At 40.5% G+C, this 26,187-nt stretch overlaps 1 protein-coding gene across 1 annotated transcript in view; it reads right to left on the bottom strand.

Annotated features, from left to right (window-relative positions):
• Positions 1–26,187, bottom strand: part of LOC128055782 (stonin-1-like) — a 91,780-nt gene that overhangs the window by 40,653 nt on the left and 24,940 nt on the right. Inside the window, exons 3-4 of the mRNA XM_052648324.1 lie at positions 2,698–2,799; positions 2,379–2,502 (exon numbers count right to left, since the gene is read on the bottom strand). Coding sequence (XP_052504284.1) covers positions 2,379–2,502; positions 2,698–2,799 — 226 coding nt within the window. The remainder of the gene's footprint in view (positions 1–2,378; positions 2,503–2,697; positions 2,800–26,187) is intronic.

Raw genomic sequence — 26,187 nt, 5'->3', positions numbered from 1 at the left:
AATACTCCTGCTTTTTCAATTATCTCACCGTGGAATATTAGATTTTCTTCTTATATGTAGTTTTGCTAAAACTACATATCACAACAGATTAAATTTAGAAATAGATATGAGAATCCAGCTGTCTTGAATTAAGCCAGACATTAACTAGAATTGCAGAAAAGTGAAACAATACCAATCTTCTCACTAAATACTTTTTGCTCTAGAAAATAGTTATTTTAAACAAATATATATTAACATACAATTACTTTTTAAATTAATAAATCAACATTTTAAAAATGTCTCAGCTTTAATTTCTAATATGACAGGTATCTATAACCCAAAAGAAAAGTACTTTGAGGTTCTCGATTTTAAAGTGTAAAGCGGTCCTGAGGCGCCCCCCACCAAAAAAAGAAAAAAAGCTGACAATTGAAGATACAGCAAATTATTAAACAAATGGATAATACAGTCAAAGAAAACATAATAAAATGTGTGGAACAGACAAAGGAAAATGACTTATTCCATTGTAGATTTAATTAGAACTTGTTATCAAGAGATGAAAAGGTTGCATAAGCTTAGGTTATCTTAATCAGGCTTTTAAAAGCATACAATGAGAAGACATAAAAAGCACTTCCAATTTTATGAGGTTATTTACTAGGTACTAGAGTACCTAGAAATGAAGATGGAAGGCAATAAGGCCTATAGTGCAGTTTTACAGGATACACATGCTTCCTCTTCACTTCATTATGAATGACGCAGAAGAGAATAAGAAAAACTATCTTATTTAAATGTAATTATTTCTATTATTCTAACCTCTAAGAAAGAAATTAGAATGAAGTCTTGAGTGAAAGTCAGCTAGATATATTAGTTGCAAGACTATTTTGTGATTTAAATCATTGGTAATATTACCATCTTGCGGCAAAATCTAGTATTGCAATTTTGAATGACAGAAAGTGGAAGTGTTCTGGCTATTCTTTTTTCAAGAACTATGCTTTTGATAAAATTCAGTCAAGTATTTTACTCCTCCACATTGACCACACTCCAAGCCACTCCTAAGGAAAAAAATCTTTAAAGTTCTTTAATGATGAAAAAAAGAGTAAAAGAATGTTATTTAAATGCAGAAATAAAAGGAATGCCCTAATAAAACAATAAAATTAAAAATGAAAGCATAGCCAGAAAAACACAAAATTTGATGGAAAATGTTTCAGTGTGTCAACTAAGTAATTAAAACTGCTATGGCTAATTCTTACACTGCAATATTCTACATTTTAAGCACAGCGTTAGATAAAAGCTGTTTGGTAACCCAACATTCTCTGTTGGTTTCATTTTTATAAGTTACAATTGCTGCCACACAAATTCTCTCATCTTGTTATAGAGGAGGTACAAGCCTCCTTACTATTGTCCCTTGGCCTTGGCCCACATATACTCATGTGAATTTTCCCAAGTATACCATGAATGATCCAGTTTGTATTGACGATTTAATCTACCCTTGCAGACATTAATCTACTGAATTCCAGCTAAATCAAATAAAACCTACGTGTGTGTGTGTCTGTCTGTCTGTCTGTCTGTCTGGGCATGTCTGTATCTAGATGTGTCTGCTGGTGTATGCCTCTGTGTCTGTCAGTGTCTCTATCTGCCTGCGTCTCTGTGTATCAACAAGCAGGTGTATACACATACACATATCAGGACAGCATAATGATCATAAGAATCAGGGGAGAAAAAAGAAAGAAAGGCTAGAAAGACATAATAGTATTGCTAACCGCTAATCTTTTCCAGTGTAAACTAATAGACATATTATGGACAAATATTTCCCTTAAAAGCAGAGATCTAGATTCAGTAGGACCAAGATTAGTGACAATACATGTAAGGTCCATTTCTAGCCATCATTTTATATCCAAAACTGTGAAGCAGCCTGAATAACATCCATATCCCTGTTTATAAAAGTGATTGTTCACAAAAGCTCCATTTTGCTTCCAATTCAATGGCAAATTTATAATACATACAGACAGCAAGAAGAAAGAGTGCACAAGCTTGCAAGTACCCATCTTTCCCTCTGTTTCTTTACCAACAATGGTTGGATGACTCCTTGACTACAGCCAATTAAATTTTCTGAAATAACCAGAGGGTACTCCCAACAGCCCATGAACTATACAACTTGTTCTTCTGAAGTATGGCTTTGTCACCTTTTGGGACTATAGAATTTTTTTTAAAAAATAGTTTAAACAACCTAATTTTCTTATCAATAATTACATGGCAGTGATGAGTTATCCTGCATTCATTTATTTAACAATTTTTGAAGTCCAAGCCCTCTTACCTTAAGAATATTACCCTAATTCAAAACCACCACCAAAGAAGAATTTGTTACAAAGACAAATACTACTAATTTACTAACTGTATCCAACCTGCTGATGATTGCAATGTTTGGTGCAAGCTGTGTGGCAACTGAAGTGTGAACAGAGGTGAATGAACACTATTTCTGAAGAAGTCTTCTGTGGCTTTAGATTGCAAAACCTTTGTTTCCCAGAGCTGCAGAGAGAAACAAAATGTTTGCTTTAAAAAAAAAAATTAGGATAGTTACTGCTATTCTTTTAACTTTTAAATTGTCAACTGAAATCTCAATAAATGGGTAAGTGTTAAATGCTAATTAAGAGGTCTGAATTATAGTTTAGCCATTTTTTAAGCTGAAAAAACAAAAGACAGAAACTTTTACTGTCTACAAACCTGTTTCAAGTCTTTTAAGACTTGTTCTTCTACACCTTCTTCAGCAAAGAGATCCCTCACTCCTTCAATCACATCTTCAATTACAGATCTGTAAAGTTTAGCCTACATAAAAGCAATTGTTAAAAGTTTTACATTCAAGTTTGAGTGTGCTCAGCCTTTAAAAACATGAAATGTACACTTTTCTAATCTTATATTTAAAGAAAAGCCACCACAAGGATTTTCACTAAATGCATCCTATTCCCAGTATAGTCTTAGCTTTTCATAAACTGTGTTAATTTCAGATCCATAGTCTCAGTCTATCTATAAGGCTGAATCACAATGAGCGTGTAGGTTGCTCAGTCAAGTCTGACTCTTTTGTGACCCCAGGGACTATAGTCTGCCAGGTTCCTCTGTACAAGGGATATTTCAGACAGGAATACTGGAGTGGGCTGCCACTTTCTTCCTCCCAGCCCAGGGATTAAACTGGCATCTCCTGTGTCTCCTGCATTGCAGGAGATTCTTTACCTGCTGAGCCATCAGGGAAGCCCTGAATCACAATACTACAAGAAAATATGAGATACAAATCTCATCAAGATGTATGCTTGTTTTTATGTTCCCTGACTTCTGTGTCAGTATTTAACCTCCCCAGTCCTTTTTAAAAGGAAACTAATTTAAGGCAGGTGGAAATGAACCTTTTGTTTTCAGTTTACTCTTTTCTCAAACAGATCAAAAGAGCGTTTTTAGAGTTTATTATTTCCACTAATGTAAATAAATTCCACCTCATAAGTTTGGGGCAGGCATTTACAATAGTCACCAAAGTGCTTCCCACTTCCAAAGCACATGTAATCCAAAAGATATCTTGAACCATGGTCAAGTAAACTGCAACAAAAAGGATTTCCTAAGAGAAACTAAGGACAGAAACTAAGAAACTAAATGAACCTTACCCTTCCATAGCCTGCAGACAGTAAGTAACATCCTAAAAGCAGATTTTTACCAGATTAAAAATTGGTCAATATCAATAGAAAAATAGCCCTGTGAAATAAACTCAGTCCTTCAAATCTATGTAAATTGTGCTTCATTTCCACCATAATCCTGGCAGTCCAGTGGTTAAGACTCAATGCTTTCACTACTGGGGGCACGAGTTCAATCTCTGGTCAAGGTACGAAGATTCACTGCAAGTCATACAACGTGCCCAAAAAATAAAATAAAATATAAAAATAAATAAAATTTTAAAATTACTAAATGCAAAAAAAAAGAGCCACGCTAAGTATACTAACAATACTGACCTGACCTAGTGGACTGATAAGAAATGACAAAATAGGAATGTAGTTGAATTGCTCTTATTTCAGCAATTAACAGGCCAAATTGAAAATTCTATTATTCAAGGACTGCTTTTTCTTACTACTCAGTAAATAAATACGTTCATGGCAAGAGTAGTTAGGCTTTACATTTATCCTTCTGAAGACCAAGAGTAAGACTATAAATAAGCCACTTAGTAATATTTTAAGTAATATGTATTCACAAGTATGACAGTAAGATTAGGTGCTCTAGATTAGTCGCTTCTTGTAAAACAGTTTACCCTGATAAAGGTGCTAAACTGAGGCTTCAGTGTTGGTCTCGGCTAGTGTGATCACATTTAAAGCAAGAGGGAAAAACTCCTAGGGATAAACACATCTTTTAAGATCTACCCTCAGAATGTAACAGCAGCCATCGAAAATGACCCATTACCACACAAAATTTCAAAAGCAAAGTAGGAGCTGAACATACTTTCTCTTCTAGGACTACAGTTACATTTTATCTTCATTATAATCAAATGGTATACATGGTAAATTCAAGTATAATTACTTTACATATCTTAAAACACACTAAAATCAGACAATGGATACACATTAAGATAATAACTTTTCTCAAGACATGAACCCTTTTATGCTGTGTATGTATAGGTGGAACCCATAAAATACCACACATCTGGACAAGCTACATTGCCTTTTACCAAATGTGAACTTCTAACTTGAACTGAAAATCAACATGACTCCTTAACTTTACCTTTAATTCAGGTTTTTAAGATTGACAGAAGGTCTCACAAGGCCATTTAGCCTATCAATTCTCATGTGAGGTTTAGGTACTCCATAGCAGTAGGAGAGCAATGTCTCCGTTTATCAATTTCAACTGTACTTATGGATGGAAAAGTGGAAGGAAGAGGGAGACCTCTAAAAATATGTGGTGGGGTAACAAAGTATCACATTACCTGTTGTATCAGGTAACTAATACAGCTTAGAATCAACAGTGGCCACACTAAAATTAAGGGCTACAATTGAACTTAGTAATTCTAAACACACAGGAAACTGGCAGGGCTCAGGTGCATTCCACCTCTAACCACCATCTCACATCCGTATTCTAGAGGACCTGAGTTTGGATGAGAAGCCAGAAGGAGAAGAGGAGGGGCATCTGCTCTTCTGATGGGAGCCAGATCCAACTTCCAGGTGAGTTACTGGCTCTAATCCGTGTCCTCCAACACGGAGGCGAAGAACAGCCGAAGCCCCTACGGGAGAGGGCCTCTGAATGTCTGTGAAGGGCCAGGAGGAAAAAAAAGTGGTGTGGGGAGCTCCGCTGCCATGACCCCAGGCTCACACTCCCTCCCCACGGGGCGCAGGCCAAGAGGCCATGCCGATGGTCCTCACTTACCACCCCGTTGACGCAATCCATGACACCGGCTCCAGCACCTTGCTGCTTGCGCCTGCGCCTGCGCAGCACGCGGTGCCTCGCCAAGGACCGCCCCCTGTGGGCTTTGAATGTGGGTGCACGTTGTCCGTGCAACTACGTCAGGGCGCTGCGGGCGGGGCAGGGGAGGAGAGAAGGTTAATAAATCGATCAGGGTTAACTGGAGATTCGGTGCTGATGCAGGGGAGAGGTTGGTCTGCTGGGGCACAGAAACCAGCTAAAGTGGGATGGTTAATTCCGGTGTAATTAGCCTTGGGCTGTTCACCTGACCCTTAAAAAGCCTTTATTTTCTCAAGTTGTAAAATAAAGGCTACGAAAATAGGGGATGAGCAATGCAGTGGTAGATCCCAGCTCACTTTACCTTTGAAAAGAGAGGAATTAGAGGTGTCTGTCTTCTCCTACTAATTTTCATTCCTCTCCTTGGGCCCCACTCACAGCTGAACTCCAGTATGTAACAAGAATCTAACTCTTCTAAGATGGGTTCTCAAAGTGTGGGACAGCAGCAACCGCTTCATCTGGGAAGCTGTTAAAAATGCAAATTATTGGGTCCCACCCCAGACTTTACTGGGCTTCCTTGGTAGCTCAGCTGGTAAAGAATCCACCTGCAATGCAGGAGAGCCCAGTTCGATTCCTGGGTCGGGAAGATCCCCTGGAAAAGAGTTAGGCTACCCCTCCAGTATTCTTGGGCTTTCCTGGTGGCTCAGACAGTAAAGAATCCGCTTGCCATGCGGGAGACCTGGGTTCAATCCCTGGGTTGGGAAGATCCTCTGGAGAAGGGCGTGGCAACCCACTCCTGTATTCTTGCCTGGAGAATCCCCATGGACAGAGGAGGCTGGCGAGCTACAGTCCATGGGGTCACAAAGAGCTGGACACAACTGAGCGACTAAGCACAGCACAGGACAGCCAGATTTCCTGAGTCTGAAACTCCAGAGGTGGAGACCTAGCCTTCTGTAAGTTTAACATTCTCTCCACGTGATTCTGATGGGCACTTAAATAAGACTTGGTGTCCCAAAACTAAGATTCTCAACTTTGTCTGTACACTGAAATCACCTGCAGAGATTATTAAAGGTTTGGCACCTGGGTCTCTCCCCTAGAGAATCTGATTCTATCTTATGCAGCCAAGGTGGAGAACCACTGCTAAAATAAAGTCAGCATCCCAATACCACCCAGGCTCCTTTTCCTCCTCAGGCAGAAATCACAGTCTCTTGACCTGTAATAATTTCCTCCTTCCTTTGAAGGGTAAAGCATCCAGGGGCACAGCTTGCCTGGGGCTGAGGGCAGATGTAAGCACAGATAACCTGGAGGGTTAGATAAAGGAAGAAGTCATCTATTGCCAGTACTCTGCCTTTCAAAGAAGACTTTCTATCCTATCAGATAGGTCCTGACCTAACCAGAAGACTTAAATTAGTTAATGATTAAAAATCCTATCAGGTTTAAAATTGAGTATTTGTGCATGTAAATTCAGTAGAGCTACTTATGCCCAACCATTCTGTATTTGCTTTGCCTGAGTCAGGTACCTTATGGTGGATGAGTTTCAAGAAGCTGATTTATATGAGGCTCTTTAGAAGATTTTCCTACATTGAAAACTATCTGAAATTTCTTTCTCAAAAAGTCAAGAATTTTATATAATAATTTTTAATGATTGTGTCTCTACCTGGCAATTTACCACCAGAATTATTCAAAGTGACATCTTACACCTGAAATAGAAAAGCTAGAAGTAGTTATTGATTCCTGCTGATATCCAAATATCCAATTAAATTATTCAACCTGGGAAATAAGCTGAAAGGTCTCTTGTTTATCATCTTTTTCATAGTCAAATTTTAAAACTTGATTCCTAAATGCATAGAATTGGTAATCACTTAACTTTCTGTGATAGCATACTATCTTATATTGGGGCTTCCCTGATGGTTCAGCAGGTAAAGAATCTGGCTACCGTGCAAGAGACTTCATTATATGTTCTCTCCTTCTCAGATGAACATACATACTTTTGAAATTAAATGTGGACCTTGGTACTCATCAGTTCAGTGCAGTTTAGTTGTTCAGTCCTGTCCGACTCTTTGTGACCCCATGGACCACAGCACGCCAGGCCTCCCTGTCCATCACCAACTCCCAGAGTTTACCCAAATTCATGTCCATTGAGTCAGTGATGCCATCCAACCATCTCATCCTCTGTCATCCCTTTCTCCTCCTGCCTTCAATCTTTCCCAGCATCAGGGTCTTTTCCAAGCAGTCAGTTCTTCGCATCAGGTGGCCAAAGTATTGGAGTTTCAGCTTCAGCATCAGTCCTTCCAATGAACACTCAGGACTAATCTCCTTTAGAATGGACTGGTTGGATCTCCTTACAGCCCAAGGACTCTCAAGAGTCCTCTCCAACACCACAGTTCAAAAGCATCAATTCTTTGGCACTCAGCTTTCTTCATAGTACAACTCTCACATCCATACATGACTACTGGAAAAACCATAGCCTTAACTAGACGGACCTTTGTTGACAAAGTAACATCTCTGCTTTTTATTATGCTGTCTAGGTTGGTCATAGCTTTCCTTCCAAGGAGTAAGTGTCTTTTTCATTTCATGGCTGCAGTCACCATATGCAGTGATTTTGGAGCCCAAAAATATAAAGTCAGCCACTGTTTCCACTGTTTCCCCATCTATTTGCCATGAAATGATAGGACTGGATGCCATGATCTTAGTTTTCTGAATGTTGAGCTTTAAACCAACTTTTTCACTCTCCTCTTTCACTTTCATCAAGAGGCTCTTTACTTCTTCCTCACTTTCTGTCATAAGGGTGCTGCTGCTGCTAAGTCGCTTCAGTCATGTCTGACTCTGTGCGACCCCAGAGACAGCAGCCCACCAGGCTCCCCTGTCCCTGGGATTCTCCAGGCAAGAACACTGGAGAGGGTTGCCATTTCCTTCTCCAAAGCATGAAAGTGAAAAGTGAAAGTGAAGTCGCTCAGTCGAGTCCGATTCAGTGACCCCATGGACTGCAGCCTACCAGGCTCCTCCGTCCATGGGATTTTCCAGGCAAGAGTACTGGAGTGGGGTGCCATTGCCTTCTCCCGTAAGGGTGCTGTCATCTGCATATCTGAAGTTATTGATATTTCTCCTGGCAATCTCGATTCCAGCTTGTATTTCCTCCAGCCCAGCGTTTCTCATAATGTACTCTGCTTAGAAGTTAAATAAGCAGGGTGACAATATACAGCCTTGACGTACTCCTTTTCCTATTTGGAACCAGTCTGTTGTTCCATGTCCAGTCCTAACTGTTGCTTCCTGACCTGCATACAGGTTTCTCAAGAAGCAGGTCAGGTGGTCTGGTATTCCCATCTCTTTCAGAATTTTCCACAGTTTGTTGTGATCCACACAGTCAAAGGCTTTGGCATAGTCAATAAAGCAGAAATAGATGTTTTTCTGAAACTCTCTTCCTTTTTCCATGATCCAGCAAATGTTGGCAATTTGATTTCTGGTTCCTCTGCCTTTTCTAAAACCAGCTTGAACATCTGGAAGTTCATAGTTCACGTATTACTGAAGCCTGGCTTGGAGAATTTTGAACATTATTTTGCTAGCATGTGAGATGAGTACAATTTGCAGTAGTTTGAGCCTTCTTTGGTGTTGCCTTTCTTTGGTGTTGCCTTTCTTTGGTATTGGAATGAAAACTGACCTTATCCAGTCCCGTGGCCACTGCTGAGTTTTCCAAATTTGCTGGCATACTGAGTGCAGCACTTTCACAGCATCATCTTTTAGGATTTGAAATAGCTCAACTGGAATTCTATCACCTCCACTAGCTTTGTTCGTAGTGATGCTTCCTAAGGCCCACTTGACTTTACATTCCAGGATGTCTGGCTTTAGGTGAGTGATCACACCATCGTGATTATCTGGGTCATGAAGATCTTTTTTGTACAGTTCTTCTGTGTATTCTTGCCACCTCTTCTTAATATCTTCTGCTTCTGTTAGGTCCATACCATTTCTGTCCTTTATCAAGCTCATCTTTGCATGAAATGTTCCCTTGGTATCTCTAATTTTCTTGAAGAGATCTCTAGTCTTTCCCATTCTGTTGTTTTCCTCTATTTCTTTGCACTGATCACTGAGGAAGGCTTTCTTATCTCTCCTTGCTATTCTTTGGAACTCTGCATTCAAATGGGTATTTCTTTCCTTTTCTCCTTTGCTTTTCACTTCTCTTCTTTTCACAGCTATTTGTAAGGCCTCCTCAGACAACCATTTTGCCTTTTTGCATTTCTTTTTCTTGGGGATGGTCTTGATCCCTGTCTCCTGTACAATGTCATGAACCTCCGTCCATAGTTCATCAGGCACTCTATCAGATATAGTCCCTTAAATATATTTGTCACTTCCACTGTATAATCATAAGTGATTTGAAGTTGTTGATGGACAGGGAGGCCTGATGTGCTGCGGTTCATGGGGTCGCAAGGAGTCAGACACGACTGAGCGACTGAACTGAACTGAACTGATACCTGAATGGTCTAGTGATTTTCTCTACTTTCTTCAATTTAAGTCTGAATTTGGCAATAAGGAGTTCATGCTCTGAGCCACAGTCTTATTCCTGGTCTTGTTTTTGCTGACTGTATAGAGCGTCTCCATCTTTGGCTGCATAGAATATAATCAGTCTGATTTCGGTGTTGACTATCTGGTGATGTCCATGTGTAGGTTCTTCTCTTGTGTTGTTGGAAGAGGGTGTTTGCTATGACCAGTGCATTCTCTTGGCAAAACTCTATTAGCCTTTGCCCTGCTCCATTCTGTACTCCAAGGCCAAATTTGCCTGTTACTCCAGATGTTTCTTGACTTCCTACTTTTGCATTCAAGTCCCCTATAATGAAAAGGACATCTTTTTTGGGTGTTAGTTCTAAAAGGTCTCGTAGGTTTTCATAGAACCTTTCAACTTTAGCTCCTCATAAAAAGTGACTATGTTGAACTGTTATTTCTTAGTATATTTAGTGGACTCAGGTTGCAGAGAGGTTATGTAACTTTAGCAGAGAGATGTCAGTAACTTTCCATTTGCCCCTGAGGGTCTGTTTGCCTGGTCACTAATAGACTGAGATGTAGTTTCTTCGCAACAGTAGACAATGGCTTTTAGAGAAGGTATACTTTAACATGGAAACTTACATCACCATATGTAGAATAGATAGCCAAAGGGAATTTTCCGTATGGGTCAGGAAACTCAAACTGGTGCTCTGTATCAATCTAGAGGCGTGGGATGGGGTGGGAGATGGGAGGGAGGCTCAAAAGGGAGAGGATATATGTATACCTATGGCTGATTCATGTAGAGGTTTGACAGAAAGCAACAAAATTCTGTAGAGCAATTATCCTTCAATTAAAAAAAAAATTTTTTTAAGGAAAAAAAATAGAGGAGATATACTTTAACCTACATTCCAGGTGAATCCAGGCTGCAAATCTGCTCTGAACCTGTGATAGCCAGCTTCCAAGACGGCCCCCCAAATTCCTTACTTCCTGGTATTCAAGACCTTGTGTTTGCCCCTCCCACACTATACCATGGTTCATCTGGGTGACCCATAGAATAAAGCAGAAGTAATGACGCGTCACTTCTAGGATTATATTATAAATGACTATGGCTTCCATCTTTGGATTCCTTCAGATTACTCACTTGGGAGAAGATAGCTGTCATGTTGTGAGGATAGTCAAACACTCAGCCCATGGAGAGGTCCATGTGGTAAGGAACCAAGACTCCAGTCCACAGCTGGCAGGGATCAGAAGCCTGTAGACAGTCACAAAAGTAAGCTTCGAAATTGATCCCTCCCCATATGGGCTCTCACATGACTGCCGCCCTGACTGATAGCCTGTCTGCATCCGTTTGAGCGACTCTGAATGAGAAACACCCTCTAGGCATCTCCCAGATTCCCAATCCTCAGAAACTGTGCGAGATAATAAATATTTGTCATTTAAGCAGTTAATTTTGGGGACAATTTGTTGCACAAAATGGGATAACTAATACAGGCCCCATTCTCTGATTGAACTGTGACTAGTGAAGACTTCAGAGAAGGCAATGGCACCGCACTCCAGTACTCTTGCCTGGAAAACCCCATGGGCGGAGGAGCCTGGTAGGCTGCAGTCCATGGGGTTGCGAAGAGTCGGACACGACTGAGCGACTTGACTTTCACTTTTCACTTTCATGCATTGGAGAAGGAAATGGCAACCCTCTCCAGTGTTCTTCCCTGGAGAATCCCAGGGACGGGGCAGCCTGGTGGGCTGCCGTCTCTGGGGTCGCACAGAGTCAGACACGACTGAAGCGACTTAGCAGCAGCAGCAGCAGCAGACGTGAAGACTTGTTTTTTTCTCATTGTAATCTCAGCATTTAAAGTTTCTTGAATATCCTCATCAGTCACAAAAGCATTTGAAAAGTAGGTAAAGGAATCTGTATAGGCTGATATTTGATAGTGTTGACCCCAGGTTATCATCAAACAAGCAGACTGTTGTAGTCATGTAATGATCACATTTCTTTTGTCAATTTTTCAAACTCAGAAGGGAAGTGTGGTGCATACACAAAACACTTTTGATGCTAAAATTGAAATTTCAAGATCCCAAAGTCTCAGTGAGGCAATTTTACAGCGACTCTTTTTTATGTTAGTAAATAGAGAATAAAAAAGGAATGCTGAGCTTTGGTCCTTCTTTGAGTATGTAGTTCTTTGAAATTACACCTGTGGCAAAGCATAAAGCTCCTCCCCAATTGCTCATCACAGTTCAAAGCATCAGATTTTCATTTCCTCCTGCTTTGTTTAGAAGCTATAATATCTATTTAATATATCATTTGTAATCAACACTGGTTTTACAACATTTAAGCAAATCTTAATAATCAGATTAATTTCTCTGCCTTCAGTATGTTCTTATTACTTTTGCCTGGAGGTTTCAGTGATATTATTACAAAAGTAAAGAAACAATTTTTCTTTGCTTATTGTGAGAAAAGGCCATATCTATGAAGTCCTTTCTCTGAATAAGAATGTTTTTTTTAATGTATTTTAGAGACAGCCCATTATCTTTTACATATTAAATTTTACAGTCAAACACAGGGCATTTCAGTAACTCTAGACTCTAAATAATATATTTATCAGTAATGAAAAATACAAGTTAGTCTATGAGCATATGGCTTAAGGCAGCAAATATTCATAATTAGTTTCTGAACATTTTTTACGCAACGCAGTAAACCCAGCAGTATTCTGTTTCTCTGCTTCTGTTTCATCCTTCACATCATTCAGGAAATGAAAATTCAGATAATCACTGCCTTACCTTGTAACTTTGAAATGTTTGCAATGTTAGCAGTTCTGATTTATACTTTGCACTTTTATAACATTTTCCATTTTCTAATACAACTCTAAAATCAGCTTACATTATTGGAACATCAGATACAATTCCACCATGCAGACTGCCTCCCCCAACCTCAACAGGAATTCAGCTAAAGTGACCATGTGACACAGTGCTATGGCCAACTGGTGACCTTATCACATGGTGGAACACTGTTCATGATCACATTACAACCTGTTTTTAAATGTTTATCTCATCTTCTTAGCACAGCATATAGTGTTACAGTTAAGCACAAAGACTGGAGCCAGATTGCGTGGGTTCAAATCCCAGCTTTGCCCATTTATAGCATGTAAACTGTGGTGTTTACATTTGAACTGTGGTGTTGGAGAAGATTCTTGAGAGTCCTTTGGATTGCAAGGAGATCCAACTAGTCCATCCTAAAGGAAATCAGTCCTGAATATTCATTGGAAGGACTGATGCTGAAGCTGAAACTCCAATACTTTGGCCACCTGAAGGGAAAACCTGACTTATTGGAAAAGATCCTGATGCTAGGAAAGATTGAAGGTGGGAGAAGGGGATGACAGATGATGAGGTGGTTGAACAGCATCACTGATGTGATGGACATGAGTTTGAGTAAGCTCCGGGAGTTGGTGATGGACAGGGAAGCCTGGAGTGCTGCAGTCCATGGGGTCACAAAAGTAGGACACGACTGAGCAACTGAACTGAACTGAACTGAGCATATAAACTTGTGCAAATTTATTTGCTTCCCTTGTGGCTCAGACAGTAAAGAATCTGCCTGCAATGCTGGAGACATGGGTTCGATCCCTGGTTCAGGAAGATCCCCTGGAGAAGGGAATGGCTACCCACTCCAGTATTCTTGCCTGGAGAATTCCATGGACAGAGGAGCCTGGCGCGTTACAGTCCATGGGGTCACATAAGACTGGGCGGCTAACACATTAATATTGAAGAGATGTACACATTGTGTACATATGAAAATTAGGGACTATAATTAACTCATGGAAAGTGTGAAGGAGGTCTTCAAACACAATTTTCCCTATGGCTACTTTTCAACATTCTCATCAGGGTCTTGATAAGATTCAGTAATTTCCAAGTTAACAAATGATTTCATTTTCATTACTTTAATCACAACATGTATAATCAAATATGAACATGAAATATTAGCAAGAATAATGTCTGTCTCCAGTGAATTTTCCAATCTAAATTTCTACTTAGAGAGGACAGAGGTAAAGACTAATACATTGAACTTAAGGCTATGACCTGGAAAGAACCAACCAGCTTTGTTCCCACAATAACCATACTTACCTTCTTTCATAATTGGTCTCATTTTGTAAGATGTAATGGTAGGATCTTAAGTATTCTATGTTATCATAGGTGCTTCAAATATCAGGAGAGGCAGGAACAACATGATATAGTCACACTCCTGCCTGTTCTTTCTACTGTGCTGTGCTTAGTCGCTCAGTTGTGTCTGGCTCTTTGTGACCCCATGGACTGTAGCCTTTGAGGCTCCTCTGTCCATGAGGATTCTCCAGGCAAGAATACTTACTGGAGTGGGTTGCCATGCCCTCCTCCAGGGGATCTTCCCAACCCATGCAGGTCTCTTGCATGCAGGCAGATTCTTTACCAGCTGAGCCACCAGGGTAGCCCAAGAATACTACTAAGATGGACAGGGAGGCCTGGCATGCTGCAATTCATGTGGTCGCAAAGAGTCGGACTCGACTGAGAAACTGAACTGAACTGAACAGCTTTAAAAAAAACTCTGGATATTACATATAAAAGATGGAGAGAAGAGCCCAGACCAGTTAGGGACCTCACACCCCAAAGAATGCACAGCAATAAATTCCCTTGTTTTCTTTTTACATTGCCTATAACAGACTGGGTACTGCTGAAGCTGGCAATTCAGAGACATCAAAGGCCACAGACAAAAAAGAACAAAAAGTCGTTTTTCTCCAGCCAAGGGCCAGAAAAATGGGCAGCAAGACAGAAAACTCTTATTAGACAAAAACTGCTCTACTTTACAGAGAAGGCAATGGCACCCCACTCCAGTACTCTTGCCTGGAAAATCCCATGGATGGAGGAGTCTGGTAGGCTGCAGTCCATGGGGTCACTAAGAGTCAGACACGACTGAGTGACTTCACTTTCACTTTTCATTTTCATGCATTGGAGAAGGAAATGGCAATCCACTGCAGTGTTCTTGCCTAGAGAATCCCAGGGACGGGGGAGCCTAGTGGGCTACCGTCTATGGGGTCGCACAGAGTCGGACACGACTGAAGTGACTTAGCAGCAGCAGCAGCAGCTCTACTTCAAACACCACAGAAAAAAACTGACTCCAATTCACCCCTGTCAGCAAAGGCAGAGTAGAGTTTAGACTTCCACTCTTGCCCAGGTGCATTGAGGTGCAGCCCTCCCCACGATGTCACTGGAGGCCATGTGGGTTGCTTGGACTTGTCCCCCTACCCAACTATAATGAGTCATCTCCACCAATCACGAAGGTGGTGTCAAAGAAAACCAAGACTTTCATTCCTGCTAGGTGACAGTGAAACCTCCCTCTGAAGTGTCGGTGGAGGCCACATAAGAGGGAGTTACAAGATTCCCCTCCCTGTGTCCACCAGCATGATGTCAGGGGAAGCCAACTGGGGAGCCTGAACACCCACTCTATCCAGCAGTCACTAGGAGATCCTCCTCCCCTAGGCTGTCAGCAGAGACTGAGCCAGAAAACAGAACCCTTCACTTCCACCTGCAACAGCAAGTGGGCACTTTCACCCTCCCCCACTGGCCCTGTGTCAGAGAAGACCTGCTAAGACAGAGATTTAAATAAGATCCAGAGTCTCATAATGACCAAAATGTCCAGGATATAACTGAAAATCAGTTGTCATACCAATAACCAGGAAAATCTCTACTTAAAGGAGAAAGGACAATCGACACCAACACAGAGATGACTTAACATGTTGGAATTATCTGACGAGGACCCTAGAAGCAGCCTTCATAAAACTGCTTTGATGAGAAATTAAGCAAGTAATTTAAAGAGTGACTTAAACAAAAGAAAAAGTGGAAAATCTCAGCAAAAAATAGATGATATAAAGAAGAACCAAATGGATATTTTATAAATAAAAATACAATGACCAAAATAAAAGATTCAATGTATAGGTTTATTATGGGTTAACATATGTTCTTCCCAAAAGGTATCTGAAGTCCTAACTCATTGCACCTCAGAATGTGACTGTATTTGCAAATATAATTAGTTAAGATTGAGATCAGACTGGAGTAGGATGAGCCCCTAATCCAGTGTGCTGTTGTTGTTTAGTTGCTAAGTCGTGTCCAACTCTTTTGTGACCCCATAATCTGTAGCCTGCAGCCTGCCAGGCTCCTCTGTCCATGGCATTTCCTAGGCAAGAATACTGGAATGGGGTGCCATCTCCTTCTCCAGGGGATCTTCCTGAACCAGGAATCGAACCTGCATCTCCTGCATTGGCAGGCAGTTTCTTTACCACTGAGCCACCAGGGAAGCCCAATCCAATATGACTGATGCACTTATAAGAAAAGGACAAAGATACACAAAGAAGACAGCCATGTGACCACAGGCAGAGATTGGAGTGATGCGTCTTACAAGCCAAGCAACACCAAGGATTACTGGTAAACACCAGAAGCTAAAAGAAACATGGAAGAAATTCTCCCCTACAAGTTTCAGAGGTGGTATGACTATCAACACATTGATTTCAAACTTCTAGCCAAACTTTAAACTTAGGCCAACAAATTTCTGTTATTTTAAGTTGCCCAGGTTATGGTAGTTTGTTATGGCAGCCCTGGTAAATATAGGGCTCAACAGCAGAATGAAGATGAGAAAGGAAAGACTCAATGAACTTGAAAAAAGAACAGTAGAAATAACTCAATTTGAATAATAGGAATAGTCAGTTCAAATGCAAGTGGATTTTTTTCTTAATTAAGAAAAGTTTAATAGTACTAAAATACACGTAACATGAAATTTACTACCTTAAACTTTTAAAATTTTTATTTATTTTTAGCTGAAGGATAATTGCTTTATAGTATTGCATTGGTTTCTACCAAATATCAACATGAATCAGCCATAGCTTTCCCCATGTCCCCTCCCACTTGAATCTCCCTCCCACCTCCCTCCCCACCCCACCCTCTAGGTTGTTTTCAAGCCCCAGTTTGAGTTCCCTGAGTCATACAGAAAATTCCCATTAGCTATCTATTTACATATGGTAATGTATGTTTCCATGTTGCTCTCTCCATACCTCCCACTCTCTCCTTCTTCCCCCACCAGCCGTGTCCATAAATCTGTTCTCAATGTCTGTGTCTCCATTGCTGCTTTGCAAATAGTTCATCGTACAATCTTTCTAGATTCCATATATATGTGTTCAGTTCAGTTCAGTCGCTCAGTCGTGTCCGACTCTTTGTGACCCCATGAATTGCAGCACGCTAACCCAAACCCATGTCCACTGAGTCGGTGATGCCATCCAGCCATCTCATCCTCTGTCGTCCCCTTGTCTTCCTGCCCCCAATCCCTCCCAGCATCAGAGTCTTTTCCAATGAGTCAAATCTTCACATGAGGCGGCCAAAGTATTGGAGTTTCAGCTTTAGAATCAGTCCTTCCAATGAACACCCAGGACTGATCTCCTTTAGAATGGACTGGTTGGATCTCCTTGCAGTCCAAGGGACTCTGAAGAGTCTTCTCCAGCACCACAGTTCAAAAGCATCAATTCTTCGGCACTCAGCTTTCTTCACAGTCCAGCTCTCACATCTATAATGATCACAGGAAAAACCATAGCCTTGACTAGACAGACCTTTGTTGGCAAAGTAATGTCTCTGCTTTTGAATATACTATCTAGGTTGGTCATAACTTTTCTTCCAAGGAGTAAGCGTCTTTTAATTTCATGGCTGTAGTCACCATCTGCAGTGATTTTGGAGCCCAGAAAAATAGTCAGCCACTGTTTCCACTGTTTCCCCATCTATTTCCCATGAAGTGATGGGACTGGATGCCATGATCTTAGTTTTCTGAATGTTGAGCTTTAAGCCAACTTTTTCACTCTCCTCTTTCACTGTCATGTGTTAGTATATGATAATTGCTTTTCTCTAACTTACTTCACTCTGTATAATAGGCTCTAGGTTCATCCACCTCATTAGGACTGACTCAAATGCATTCCTTTTTATGGCTGAGTAACATTCCATTGAATATATGTACCACAGCTTCTTTATCCATTCATCTGATGATGGACATCTAGGTTGCTTTCATCTCCTAGCTACTGTAAATAGAGCTGCAATGAACATTGGGTTTCATGTGTCTTTTTCAGTTTTGGTTTCCTCAAGATATACGCTTAGTAGTGGGATTGCTGGGTCATATAGTAGTTTTATTGTCAATGGATTTCTTAAGAGAAACCACTGAGGCCAAAAGGAAGTGGCCTGAGAAAAAAGTGCTAAAAGAACTGTCAACTCAGAATCCCATCAAAGTGTTGAAAGTGTTAGTCATTCAGTTGCATCTGACTCTTTGTGACCCCATGGACTGTAGCCCACCAGGCTCCTCTGTCCATGGGGATTCTCCAGGCAAGAATACTTGAGTGGGTAGCCATTCCCTTCTCCAGGGAATCTTCCCAACCCAGGGATCAGATGTTCTGCATTTCAGGCAGATTCTTTACTGTCTCAGCCACCAGGTATCCCATATCCAGTGGTAATACTCTTTGGGGGGAAAACAAGGAAGATTAAAATATTCTCAGATTAAAGAAAACTAAGACTACCTCTCACCAGCAAAACCACCATAAAGGGATGGCTAAAGGAAGTTTTTAAATAGAACGGAAATGATAAGAGGAGGAATATCAGGAAGATAGAAAGTAATGAAAAGTAAAAATATGAGTTATTTAGTAGCTATAGTAGTAGACTGAATACTATATGGTAGACTCTCCTTTTGAGTTTGCTGGTATGTTTGACAGTTGAAACAAAAAGTGTACTATTGCTTCATGTGGTTCTCAAATCCTATCATCAATAGGAGAGGATAAGGAAAAATAAAGTTTCTTCAGTTCCCTGGAACTGATAAAAGTGTTCAGATGATAAATTATACATATATGATACATAGAGCAACCACTAGAAAAAGATACACAAAGAAATATACCCCCAAATACTATTTTTGTGTGTGTGCTCAGATGCTCATTCATGAAACAAATCAAAATGAAATTCTTAAAAAATGTATAAGTAATCAGTGGGAAGGCAGAAAAAAAGAAATAAAGAACAGAGGAAACAAACAAAAAACAAAAAGGCACAAACCAGTGCTGGGAAGAATGTGAAAAAAGTATAAAATAGTACAACTATTTTGGAAAACAGTTTGGCAGTTTCTTGAAAAGTTAAATATAAATTCACCATATGACCCCGAAATTCCACTCATACCCAAGAGAAATGAAACATGTATTGACACAAATACTTGAACATGAGTGTGTGTAGCAGAGCTATTGATGACAGTGGGAAGGTGGGGAAAATCCAAAAGTCCCCCAAGGGATGAATGCATAAATAAAACGTGGTATAGTCATACAATGGAATACTACTTGACAATAAAAAGAAATAAACTACTGATACATGCATGGACCTGGATAATCAGAGCAGATGAACCTTAAAATATACTAAGTGAAAGAAGCTAGAGACAAAATGCCTATATTGTAAAATTCCATTCATATGAAATATCCAGAAAAGGCAAATATATAAAGAAAAAAAGATTAGTGGTTTCCTGGGACTGGGATGAGAACAAAGAGTAACTGAAAATGGGCTTAAGGGATGTTGGGGGATATGGAAAAGTTCTAAAGTAATTGATTGTGGTGATGGTGGTGTAATTGTGTAAATATACCAAAAATTATGGAGCTGTATAATTAAAACAGGTATATTTTATCATATATAAATTAATCCTCAGCAAAACTTTTGAAAGATATTGGGGGGGGGGGCACTCCTTCTTTAGATTGGCCTGGTTTTTTTTTTTAATAGTAAAAAGTACAGCGTTTTTGAAAATATGCAGAAGAATAAATCCCTACTCAAAGTAGTAAAAGTCTCTCATTTTTTAACGAAATAGGCTACTGTAGACTCACTGTCCACCCCCATTTCCCTTTCTGATCTCATTTCCTGTTATACTCCTAACTCATTTCATCCTACTCATGTCTCTTGCATCAAGCCGTACATCCCCTTCTGAGGTAAGCTTCTCTTTAAGTCTTCTCTTAAATATCACCTTTTCAGTAACAGTGTTAATCACTCAGTCGTGCCCGACTCTGCGACTCCATGGACTATAGCCTGCCAAGCTCCTCTGTCCGTGGAATTCTCCAGGCAAGAATACTGGCATGGATAGCCATTCCCTTCTCCAGGGGATCTTCCAAACCAGGGGTCAAACCTGGGTCTCCTGCATTGCAGGCAGACTCTTTACTGTCTTTTCTTAAATGTCACCTTTTCAATGAAGCCCATCCTGAACACCTTCTAAACTAGCAATTTCCATCCCCGTACTCCCGTATCTTCTATCCCTTTTAATTTTTATTCTGTAGACATTAACTCCTTTAACTACTATATAATTTATTATGCTTAGTGTTTATTGTCATTAGGATATAAACTCCAGGAGGAAAGCAATCTCTCTTTCATTCTCTCTTGTACCTAGAATTGTGCCTGGCTCATACTCAGCCCTCAAAAAGTGCTGACTAAAAGAATGAATTAAATTACATTTAAAACTGAAGGCTGGGGACTTCCCTGGTGAGGATCTATATTTTTACATTGTGGTATTGATAAAATACACATAAAATTTGCCATCTTAACATTGTTAAGTGTGCAGTTCAGTGGCATTAAGTATGTTCACATTGTCGGGCAGCCATCACCACTCTCCATCTCCTTAACTGTTTTCATCTTGTCAAAGTGAAACTCTTTACCCTTAAAATAATAACTCCTCATTTTAATTTAAGGTTATATCTTATCCTTATATGGACAGGTCAAAGAAATTAAGTATCTGGTCTTGTTTCCAGTGCAGGAAAATACCTTCTCCAGCTATAGAATGGTTCCAAAATACTTCTAACAAAAGACAGATACCCTCATTTCATAACCAGAAATTACCTTATGAAATATTCAGTATTAAATAAGAAAACCAGATCCACAGTACACAGTAGGCGCTAGAAGTCTAAAGGTTCTTCTTCACTTTCAGCAGCTTTCACAAACAACTTTATAAACATTTAAATCTTTCCAACCCCTTGAAGATGTGTTTATTAAGAAAACATGTATTTGTAAGTGTGATAGATTTTGAATTTCTTGAGGACTGAGGCTGTGTATTATTCATCCTTATATGCCTCCTGAGTTCCTAACATAGTACCTCCAATATGAAAGGCATGTATTGAATATTACTGATTTAAATTTATTGTTAAATTTCTAGCTTGTTTGTAAGAGAAAATTAGGGACTAAAATGTATCTATGTTTAGGAGTAGTAGTACATTGATCTGGGGCTTCCCTGGTGGTTCAGTGGTAAAGAATCCACCTGCTAATGCTGAAGACGCAGCTTCCATCCGTGGGTCAGGAAGATCCCCTGGAGGAGGGAATGGCAAGTCACTTCAATATTCTTGCCTGGAGAATCCCATGGACAGAGGAGCCTAGTGGGCTACAGTCCATAGAGTCACAAAGAGTCACACACAACTGAAGCAACTAGGCATGCAGGCAAGCAGTACATTGATCTAAATTTGACCTATCATTCATTCATTCATTCAAAATTTAGGTCCTATGCCTTGGCTAAGCTTATGTGCAGCTGCCATTGATATCACCATCACCTACCACCACCCCTGTGTTTGAGTCTCTTCCCCGAGAATGGGAAATCGTGTGGACAGAGCCACACCCCAATGAAAATCTCAGTTGGGGCAGAGGGAGAAGAGAAATACATAAACTTCTACAATATAATGGGCCTACGTACTAAAAATTATTTATGAGGAGCAATTAACCTGAATGGGAGGAGTCAGGGGAGGCTTCCTAGAGTAGGACACCTAAACTTAGATCTGTGGAATGAATAAGGGACAAAGGAAGGGGGCAAGGAAGGATGTTCCAGTGATAGGGCACTGTAAGCCAAAGCTTGGGGTGCAGAAGGAACGTGGTGGGTTTGAGGAAATGAGAGTAGTTCGAATGTTTGGCTGGAGGATAGACAGCAGGGGGAGTCTTGGCAAAGCTAAGGTTGGCTGGTAAATAAGGCCAGTTCACGTGTTCTCCACTGACTGCAGCATGGAGGTAGATTGTAAGAAGACCACAGGAAGCAGAGAAGCTGTTAGAGGTCTGTGAGGGTAAGGAAGAATGAGCCGCTCTGTTTGAAAAGCCTGCAGCGGGACCAATGTCCCTAGGAAGGAATAAGATCTAAGTTACCGATATATAGCCTTTCCTGGCACTCAACCATATAAAGCTAAGAGGAAGAGAGGGGGAAGACGCCAAGGGATTTTAGGGGGAAGGGATGGAGCATTTACTATGAGGGAAAAGGCAATAAAAAGAAGGTGATGAATATCATCCAGTTCAGTTTAACCCAAGGCCACTTCTGGCCCCAGTGTGAGTTTAATATAGAATTTGTCCTTTACCACAATGAATACTTAGCAAAGCCTTTGAAAAGTGTTTCAGTGTCTCAGATAATCCACTGGAGAGGCAGATTCTTGGCATTTAACAATGCCACCATTCAGAGATGCTCTTTCCTTGTCCTTTTCCAGGTACTTGATTCAGAGATGCTCTTTCCTTGTCCTTTTTCCAGGCACTTGAGGACCTTTGGGTGGAATTCTCTCTGAGCAGTGTGAAAAAAATCAAAACAAAACCCTACAAAAAAGGACAAGCGCTGCAACTGGGAGCCATCTCCCACTCCCATGCAGCCACTCACAGGCCTGCAGCATCTGTCTCAGAGATGAGAAGCAGAAAGAGGCTAAATTCTGCAGTGATCACACTTGGGATTCCTAAATCAGAACATTTCTCTGTTAGGGGCTTCCCTGGTGGCTCAGCTGGTAAAGAATCTGCCTGCAATGCAGCAGACCTGGGTTCGATCCCTGGGTTGGGAAGATCCACTGGAGAAGGGAATGGCTACCCACTCCATCACTCTGGACTGTATAGTCCGTAGGGTCACAAAGAGTCAGACACAATTGAGTGACTTTCACATTCTGTTAGAAGGGAATTCCATAGTCTCAGTCCCCCAAATTACAGAAATGTCCCCATTTGGGTCAGTATCACTGATATTCAGTCATTAATACCAGTAAAATACAAATAATGTGAAGGACATGACCAAAGTACTCAAGAAAATAAAATTGAAGTCAGTCATAAAAGGTCTTTAAAGGGAATTCATAAGACACCCACCCTCTGTAGGAGGGCGGAAACTCTCTGAATCCAATTCCATTTCTGTAAAAGAAACTAAGAAATAATACCTTGGATATATGGGTCTGCCTGCAGCTGCACCCATAAACTCTGCCTTGCTTACAATTGCAATGGGTGAACTGTTCACGCTCTTACCTAAATCAGCCCTCTGCTGGCTGATCTCATCCCCTCTGGTCTACTCAGAGATACGGCCTGAGCAATTTTCTCCCTCTCTTCTTCTGCATCATCAGTTTTCCTTTCACTACTGGATCACTGCGAGCCTGCAGGGACACATATCCCCCATCCGAGGTACACCAAGGATGGGGGAGAGAGTAGTCAGTCCTGGGTGCAGGCAATAACGGCAGACACCGTGTGGAGAAAATCGAAATACAGAAGGAACGAGGAATGCATTTGAGTCAGTTCTAATGAGGCAGATGCACCCAGAGCCTATTATACAGAATGAAGTAAGTCAGAAAGAGAAAAGCAAATAGAGTATATTAACATATTTACATGGAATCCAGCAAGATGGTTACTGATGAATCTATCTGCAGGGAAACAGTGGAGACACAGACATACACAACAGACTTGTGGACACACTGGGGAAGGAGAGGGGGGACGAATGGAGAGAGCAGCGCTGAGGCGCACACATCGCCACATGCAAAATGGATAGCCAGTGGGAATTCGCTGTGTGGCGCAGAGCTCAAACTCGGTGCTCTGTGACAACCTAGAGAGGTGGGACAGGGTGGAGAGTGGCAGGGAGTGGCCATATATGTGCCTAAGGCTGATTCATGTTGACGTATGGCAGAAACCAATACAACATTGTAAATTAATTATCCTCCAATTAAAAATAAATAATTATAAAAATACATAAGGAAATTGACTAAAAGTCTGCCTTTTTTTGGTGTGGGGGGGGCGGGGTGGGGGGGGGCGGGTCTCTGCTGCAGAGGAAGCGCCGAGCCCTACTCATGACTGCCAGGGAATTCCCATACAAATCTGCTTTCTATTATCACCATGTGCTGACAATTCTAAGCAATGTCTGAGCTAAAATGACCCCCTCTCCAACTTTATTGGCATGTGTATTGCCCAGTCGTGTCCGACACGTTGTGACCCCCAGACTGTAGCCTGCCAGGCTCCTCTGTCCATGGAATTTTTCCAGGCAAGGATACTGGAGTGGGTTGCCATTTCCTTCTCTAGGGGATCTTCCCAACCCAATTGCTACAATTACTGTTGAGTTTTAATAATGCATATGTAAGCTTCAAATCGGCACATTTTAATTTCTTAGCAATAAACAGTATTCTACACAGAAGTTAGTTTAGAAAACTCCCTGTTATACAGTTGGACACTGGACACATGTGGACCTCAACATCTATATTCATTTTGGAATTCACAATGGTCCAGAATCATTCAAAACTTGCTTCAGGCACAGTTCTTATCTCCAGCCCCTTCAGTACTACGTATTCCTGGGTTTGAATCATGGATTCAAAACAAACAATGATTATAAAGATGAAGAAACAGAATTTGAGTTACTTCAATTCTTTCATTCTATGTGACCACTTGGAATTGTTATTTGTGTCTTTAAAAGTGTGCAATGAATGGCAAAAGGTAATAATTTTGCTTAGTAAGTTTTGTTTGTTTGTATACATGAAATACTGTATTTGAATACTAATATCTTTAAAATTGGCATTCTATTTTAATCGCTGTTTTAAAATTAAAGAATCAAGAAAATTATAATTACATCAGTAGTTACTTACATTATGCTTTTTGCAATTATTTTATTAAAATTCACTTAGTTACTAGAAAACTACAAAGTACTATATCAGAAAACCATAATAAAGAATCAAAGTACAAACTCAAATAAATATAAAAACTAGTAAATAAATAGTTGTGTATATTCCATTTTCTAGGAACTTGGAGGAGTTTGTAGGTATTCACAAGATTGTTTACAATTATTCTAAATTTCATAATAAAATCTAAAGTGAGATATCCAACCTGAAATGACATTGACCAGTAAAGTCCAATCAAGAATATTTAAAAGCAAAACAAGAGGTGAGCAAAGCAACGGCTGAATTTATCTTGACGTATTAATATATAACATTTTAACACCATACATACATACAGTTAATGAAAAACTGAAGAAATGGGCACATCCAAAGAGGGAAACATAAGACTCAGATGACATGGGATTGAAAGATGATAAGGAATCATCTTCTCTAAGTGTTGACAATGAGAAAAAGAGGAGGGAATTTTAGTAAGTCAACATCACTAAAGTTATAAAAAATAACAATAAAGAAGACACACTAGTAAAGACCAACACCAAGACAGGTTTCAAGGGTGGGAGCGTTTAGAAAGATCTCATCGTTACCAGCTACTGCCCCAAAGTTCCTAATTGCAGCCAAGCTCCCCAAAACCATCTACTCACTGTTTCCACATGCACTTGAGCTGTCTGTCAAGTTCACCAATGTCCTCCATGGTGCTAAATTCAGTGGTCAATTCTTTGTCCTCATCCAATCAGCAGCACTTGAGGCAACTGATGACACTTACTCTAGCGAGCTACTCCTCCCCAGTCTCCTTAATTGGATCAACCACACTTTCCTGACCTTGGAACTTTGGAGAATCCGAAGGTTCAGTCCTCAGACCACTTCTACTCTACATTCACTCCTAGGTAATTTCATACAGTCTCACGTCTCTAAAAGTCATATTCCAAGCCCAGCCTTCTGTCCTTCCTTATACATCCAGTTGTTACTTACTGTCTCTATCTGAAGGTCTAACAGGCATCTCAGAGTTAACACATCCAAACCCTAATTTCTGATCTTTCTCCCCAAACTTTCTCCTACAAGTCTTCCCCTTCTCCATAAAACACAGATCCATCTTACAGCTGCTCAGGACAAAATTCTGGGAGTCATTTTTGGTTCTCTTCTTTCCCTCACTTGGGGAATTTGACCCAACCCATCAGCAAACACTATTAACTGTATTTCAAACATGTTCTGAGTCCAACAGTTTTTCATTTCCCATCACAACTCAGAGTCACCTTTTCTTCTCACCTGGGTTACTGCAGTAACCTCCTAACTGTTCTGCTCTGCCATTGCTCTGCTTCTATGTCCATGGAACCATCTGAACACGTACCTCAGTTCATGTCACTCGTCTGCACAAAACCTCCTAGCGGTTTGCATTTCACTCAGAATAAAA

Source organism: Budorcas taxicolor, chromosome 11 (assembly GCF_023091745.1).
Source record: "Budorcas taxicolor isolate Tak-1 chromosome 11, Takin1.1, whole genome shotgun sequence".
NCBI classification, from domain to species: Eukaryota; Metazoa; Chordata; class Mammalia; order Artiodactyla; family Bovidae; genus Budorcas; species Budorcas taxicolor.
Note: the sequence above shows the minus strand (reverse complement) of the source record. Positions and strands in the feature narration are given on the sequence as shown.